General features: G+C 41.9%; 1 protein-coding gene across 1 annotated transcript in view; it reads right to left on the bottom strand.

Moving 5' to 3' along the window:
• The window catches only part of ERN1 (endoplasmic reticulum to nucleus signaling 1), an 82169-nt gene that overhangs the window by 47920 nt on the left and 26967 nt on the right, over positions 1–7282 (bottom strand). The window contains exon 2 of the mRNA XM_004374214.2: positions 6223–6343. Within this exon, the coding sequence (XP_004374271.2) occupies positions 6223–6343 (121 nt within the window). The remainder of the gene's footprint in view (positions 1–6222; positions 6344–7282) is intronic.

The following is a 7282-nucleotide window of genomic DNA, read 5'->3' as shown; positions in this document are numbered from 1 at the left end:
AGAAAAGGAGAGTGAGAATGTTTGCACAACTTGAAGAATGCAATCAATGTCACTGAGCTACAGATGAAGAAACTGTTGGTGTATGTTTTGTTGTGCATATTATGTTCATTGAAGCATTAAATAAAATTCAAAAAAAAAAAAAAAAAAAAAGAGCCTAAGACATTGGCAATGCGGGCAGAGAGGAAAATCAGATTTGAGAGATTCTGTCTACCAGACAGGACTCAGTGACCAACTGTCCGTGAAGGGGGCAGGAGGGGAGGATCACTCCATTTTCTGGACTGGGTGGGCCAGGACTTCGTTAGCACAGGCGGGAAGTATGGGAGTGGCACGCATTTAGAACGGAAGATTCAAAGAACTAATTGTCTTCTAAGGAGTCCTGATGATACAACGGTTAAATGCTGGGCCGGTGGTTCGAACCCACCAGTGGCTCCGCAAGACAGAAAACCTGGCTATCTGCTACTGTAAAGATTACAGCCTAGGAACCCCTATGGGGCAGTTCTACTCTGTCCTATAGTGTTGTTATGAGTTGGAATTGACTCGACAGCACACAACAACAATTTTGTTCTGAACTACCCCCTGTCAGAAATCTCCAGCATTGACCATTCAATGGACATCTCCAGAGTCTGAGCCCATTTGGGTAGAAGACTAGTCAAGTCACACATTTAGCATATTAGTATTAGTACAAAGTGGTTCTGAATTAGGCCCAGTCCTTCATGACTACCATCAGAAAGGAGATAGAAGGTAATGGGGATAGGATTGTTAGAGAACAACCCATAATTTGATGAAGATTTGAGTGTCAAAAATCAACATTAGTATTTCAGGGTGAGTGCAAAAAGCCACAAACCAGCCCCGCCAATATTAAAAAAGTCGTCTCAACCCCACCAAGCCAAAGCAAGCTTTGTAAAGCTAATCTTAAACAAAACGTGATAGCAACATTCTCACTTGAGCTGAAAGTGCAGAAATAAAACATACGCAACCATCTTCATTGGTGAAATTTCAGAGAAAGACAGACAGTGATGTTGCCACACTTACAAAATCACAGCTTAGAAAGATCACACCTAAAGTAAAACGTCACAACTCAAATTAGTTTCTGAAAATAAATAAAGCTCGTCTTCTATAGTTGGTACAGTTCGCAGCTATGCTGTAAGAAATCTCCATTTCTGGGAAGAGCAACACATGTTTTGTTGAGGAACAAAAGCACCTGCCAAAACCACTTTGTGGAAAGAAGAAAAAACACTCCCAGTTTGTTCGCTCCTTAAATAAAGTAAACAGTTAAGAAACCACGAAGTGGAGTAACAACTGTATTTGCTGAAGAGCCCCAGTCTGACCAGACCGAAAGAGCGAAAGCTCTCCTTGTTATAACGTGCTTGGCTGCTAACTGAAAGGTTGGTGGTTCCAGTCTACCCAGAGGTGCCTTGAAAGAAAGGTCTGGTAATCTACTTCTAAAAAATCAGCCATTGAAAACCCTGTGGAACACAGTTCTACTCTGACACACATGGGGTTGCAAAAGTCAGAGTCGACTCAATGGCAACTAGTTTTTGGTTTATGAGTTAAAGGTGTCTGTCTGCATCAGTGAGTTTCTTCCATTCCACTCTGGCTCCACTCAGGCCCACGCCAGGGTCCTATTTGCCTGGACTGATGCAGTAGCCTCCTGACTGGTCTCCCAGCTGCCTCCTTACTCCATCAGTTTATTCTCAACCCAGCACCTGCTGAGCCAGTTAAAGTGGAGGCCAGGGCATGTCACTCCAGTGCGTGGATTCCTCCAATGGCTTCAAAAGACCCAATGTCCATACACTGGTGACAAATCCTAGATCAGTAGTCTCGATGGTGTGGGCACAGCTCACCAGGGAGTCTTCAGGAAGCCTAAGAGGGCACTTCGTGGTGGTCACAGTACAGGCACCAAGTGGGGGCCAGGGACGCTAGGCAGTCCCGCACAACCGAGAATCACTCTGCATCTGCCTGCCTTTCTTTAATAATTACTGATGCTACACCTGTTTTGACCCCTGGTGGTGCAGTGGTTAAGCACTTAGCTGCTAACCAAAACGTCGGCAGTTGGAACCCACCAGCCACTACATGGAAGAAAGACGTGGCAATCTGCTTCTGTAAAGATTACAGCCTTGGAAACCCTAGGAAGGCAGTTCTACTCTGTCCTACAGGGTCACTATAAGTCAGAATTGACTCAACAGGACACAACAACAACGCCTTTTTTATACATAAGCACAAAAGTACTTTTTGCAGAATTTCATCCTCTGAAATGTAACTACTGTAGAAATCAGTTAAGACTGTACTCTTTTTGTTTGGAATGTTATCAAGAACTGTTCACCATCCTGGACCTCTGGTTCCCACAGGTAATGGTGCCTGTGGCCATCATACTTTACATCTGTGTCAGTCCATGTTAGCAGGCACGATGCTCAGCGACTCTGCTCATAGGTGGGTATCGTCATGTGTCTGAGCGTTTACATGTTAAGCTACCAATATGGAATTAAAAATGACTTTCCTAGCATTTCAGTTTTAGATTACCACTTGGGTAATACATTCCTTTTTTTATTTTTATTTTTTTGCAGTTGTGTATGTAAGTAGGTTACTGTCTATAAATTTCATCACAGGATAGTAGTAGAGACATTTTTATAATAAACATTAATGTAAAGGGGTGTTAGATCCCTCCTGTCCTACATGACTGGCCCCTATTATCTCTATAAGCTCATCTCCTATGACTCTCCCCATTCCCCAACTTACTCCACTCCAGCCTCCCTGAAGTCACGTGCTCTTCCTTGACTATGCCAAGGACACTCTCATCTCAGGGCCTTTGCCCCTGCTATGCCTTCTGTCTGGTCCCTGGGTGGTACAAATGTGCACGGCTGGTAACCAAAGAGTTGGAGGTTTGAGTCCACCAAGAGGCACCTTGGAAGAAAGGCCTGGTGATCTACTTCCAAAAAATTAGCCATTGAAAACCATATGGAACACAGTTCTACTCTGACACAAATGGGGTTACCGTGAGTCAGAACTGCCACAACGGCAACCGGTTTTATGCCTTCTGTCTAGAAGACTCTCTTGCCTCCTTTAGGTCTGTGCTCAAATGATGTCTTCTCAGTGGGGTCTTCTCCATTTAAAACTGCAGCCCCCTGCCCAACCTAGCACTTCCCATTCCACTTTCCTGGGTTATTTTCTCCATAGCTCTTATCACCACTAAATTATTTCCTTGTCTGTTTCCCCACTAGAATGAAATCTCTATATGGGAAAGGATTTTGTCTATTTCGTTTACTTGCTGTATCCCCAGGGCCTAGAACAGTATCTGGATACCTTTATAATCTACCTACATACAGTCAGCCCTCTGTATCCATGGGTTCCACATCCATGGAAACAACCAACTGCAGATCGAAAATATTCGAAAAAAAATGTGATGTTGTTGCTGACTTGTACTATGTAGTTAGGCCTACGATGGTTTCCCCTGTTCTGAACATATACAGACTTTTTTTTCTTGTCATTATTCCCTGAACAATACAGTGTAACAACTATTCACATAGCATTTACATTGTATCAGGTATTATAAGTAATCTAGAGATGCTTTAAAGTATATGGGAGGATGTGAGTAGGTTATATGCAAATATGCCATTTTATATAACGGACTTGAACATCCTCGGATTCTGGTATCCATGGGGGTCCTGGAACCAATGCCCCTTGGATACCGAGGGATGACTGTATTAATAGTTTAGAAAAAAACAAAACTCATTGCTGTCGAGTTAATTCCTACTCACAGCAACTCTATGAATTTAGGAATACTAATTTTGAAATCTTTCATTGTAATTTCCAGATTAAAATTAAATAGAAAAGTCAGGGTCTCTATTCATTACCATCTTTAATCTTTGTGTAGAAAAACAAATTGAAGCTACTGGTATCCATGGCTGAATTTAACTAAAATAGACCAGTTATTCTTAGAAAAACAATGAAACATAGAACATACTGAATACTACTAGAAATCATTAGACTTTAATCGGATTTCTCTAATTCTTCCTTTAAGTGCCTTTTAACTCCTCCTCCCCGCTCCACCTCCTTAATCAGCGCTGGATTCTACTGATTCTGTTTCTGGCACCCCTCTCATCCTTCGCACCCCTCCCACCGCCTCTCTGCTTTGCAGGTTCGCCTCACCTCTCACTGGCCTTCCTGTCTCTGGTCGTCCCTCACACTGCTGCTGGATTAATCTCCTGAAAGCAGAGCACCTGTTGGGCCACCCCCACCCCTCCATCCCCCCTGCCCCAAGCTCAATTACATTGATGGCTCCCAACTTCCTGTTCAATCAAGTACAAATGCCTCAGTGCTACTTAAAAAGATTCAACATACCCTTCTGGCCCTCCCTTTCTCTACCTCCAAAGCATCCCTAAGCTCTTGCTAAATGGGAACCAGTCTCTTACGACATCTGGGCTCCCTGGCCTCCTTGCCTTTGCCATCCAGCTGTTAGTCTTTGGGAATGTTCCTTTCTTGGCCTCACTTCCAACTAAAACTCCATTCATCCACCGAGGCTCACCTTCAACACCACTGCTTTATGAGCCTTTCCTGCCCCTCCAGACAGATGTGGGCTCGCAGCATGTTACCTGTACCTCTCAGGTGTCACAATACACTGCTCTGTGTTGAAGTTCTGTGTCCTTGTCTTCTCTATCAGATTTGGAGGCAAGGACTGTCTTTTTCGTCTTTGTGTCCCATGCACTATCGTTCACAGACCAGGCTCTCTAACTACTTATTAAAGTAAGTAAAAAGAGGCAAATTTCTTAAGCTCCAAGTTACAGGAGAGATCAGATCAGTTCTTACGCTTGGCTAAGCAACAAACAATGCCGGACACAGCTATGCCAGACACAGCCAAGGCTACTTGTAGAAATCAAGCCTTGAAGGTCAGCTTAAAACAATACATGCAGGAAAAAGCAAAGAAGAATGAAGTGAGGCAAAGATATCCTGGCTGAGAATACGGAAACTGAAGGACAAGCCCTAAAATTCAACAGCGAAATGTTTATCTCAGGCCTTCTGTGGCTTATTGATTTTCATATTTGGACAAGATTTTCGACTTTGGACAAAACAGGAAATTCTGAAATGTAAAGAACTCTGCTTTCATTTAAAAACATTAGAAGGCTGAGACATGAAGGGGAGACAGTATAGATAACCTTCTTGAGGACTACAAGGCAATGCCAAAGTCTGGCTCTCCAGTCTTCCCTGTGGCCAGCCACTCACTCCTCAGAGGGCTGGTCCTTTTGGCTGCTTAAAGTTCTTCCTGGTCCAAGCTGGGCCCACGCAAGTGAAGCAGGATGGCCTGTGGTACTTGGCTGCCAACATCTACAGATGGCAACCAAGCTTGTTGCTGAACTGACAAGACTGTGTGTGGCCTTCTGACATATGCCAATATTTTTCCATCTAGAATACTGTTTTGGAACATTTTATTAAGGAGAGAAAAACATTTACTGTGCTCCTGAAAATAATGAGTCACAGGCAAGTGACGGAAGAGAACAGGCTGGTCAGATGCTATCCTAGGACCAAACGAGAGTTACCTGAGTTATTACTGGACAGAATAATAGAGATGACTCTGAAAGCCCCAAATCCTGGAACTTGCATAGCTTTATCTGGGACGATGACATTGGAAATTAAGTACAATTTCCTAGTTGTAGGACTCAGCTATGCTAACTACCACCAGCAAGACGAGATCATAAGATGGAAGCACGGCAGGTTCAATGAGAAATGAGCTCAGCCTTTTACTTCCCTCACCATGAGGACCGAATAAAGTGACTAACTGGGATGAATGTCAAATCTTGCAGTCCTCAGTTATTTGAGCCTCTTTATGAAAACAAATGAGTAATTTGAGTTGTTGATACCTGTAATCATGATTACAAGATTTTAATCGTTAGAACTTACAAAAACTAAATGCAACATATCTCCTTAAAGATCAGCCAGCTGGAGCAACTAACAGAAAAGCCTAGAGCCATTTAAACATGAAGACAGAAGCAAAACAAAACAAAGAAAAACCACTAAGAAAACGTGCCTCTTTAACTGATAACACATAATAATCACAATCTGAGCTGAAAATATAGCCCTTTAAGCATAATTCCCTCTCCTCTCCTTGATCCCATTTTCCTTTTGTAGTTTATTAAATAATGTATAACTGTTTTTCTCTTTTTCTGGAATATGTTTACCCAGAAGCAGCAGAGCAAATGTCCACGTAACCCAAGGACGAAATCCCATTACCTTCTTTTAAAGTCCATTTGATTGAGCCTGTCCGCTTGCTTACAGCATGCAAACTTCCATCCAAGGTTGACACAAATAACAAGGTTTCAGGAAGTGTCACTGTGCTGGTACTTCCAAAAATCTGCAACAAGATGTGGAAGAATCTTCATTATCCATATGATTCTTCACCTTGGGAATGTTCAACCACAGAGCCCCACCCCCAAATGTTATCTTTCTAATATCCTCCATCTTACAGATGAAGAAACAGAGGCTAGAGAACCCAAATTCCCACCTAGGGCACACAGTAGGTAACAGCTGAGTCAGGACTAGAACCCAGCACTCCTTACTCTATCTCAGCAGCAATCCTACCTGCAGACAAACAGGCTCATGAGCTAACGCGACAAGCAGGGGAATTCTGAAATAATCCATGGGAAGCCCCCACTGAAACAAAGAGGGAAAGCACACTCAGCTTCCTGAGTTCCTTTTCTCCATTATGCTTTACTTTCTAAAACCTGGTCATCTTGCAAGATTCCATGATAAAGAAGAACACCAACACACCCGCATGCCCCCACACTCACTTAGGAAATTTAAAAAGCAAAGAATTAGAGAAAAATGTGTAAAACAAAATAAGGAAAAATAGCTTTCATTATATAAAGAGTTTATATGATAATAAAACATTAAGGTTCTAGTAAAGACATATTATAAAAGGATATGAATAAAAAAGATAACCCTAATTGTTCCTCACTTATAATCAAAATACAAATTAAATCAGAATATGCCTTTTTGCTTGATGAATTAAAGGAACTGTTTTTCAAGGAAAATAGCCAAAAGTAGTGAAATTCACTTTCCCATCCATTGCTGGTAGCATTGAAAATTATAAATTAGTGCAATCTTTCTGGAAAGCATAAACGTATTCATAATTTTAGATCCTGCAATTCCAATTCTACACACTAAAGAAATAATTTCAGATATGGAAAAAGCTCTGTGTACAAGGATACTCATTACACCCCATTTATAATCACAAAAAACTGGAAAGAACCAAGGTTCCAATAATATCTAAGGACTAAATTAATTATGACAC

Source organism: Trichechus manatus, unplaced genomic scaffold (genome assembly GCF_000243295.1).
Source record: "Trichechus manatus latirostris isolate Lorelei unplaced genomic scaffold, TriManLat1.0 scaffold00028, whole genome shotgun sequence".
Taxonomy (NCBI): Eukaryota; Metazoa; Chordata; class Mammalia; order Sirenia; family Trichechidae; genus Trichechus; species Trichechus manatus.
The sequence above is the reverse complement of the archived record's forward strand: the minus strand, read 5'-3'. Positions and strand labels throughout refer to the sequence as shown.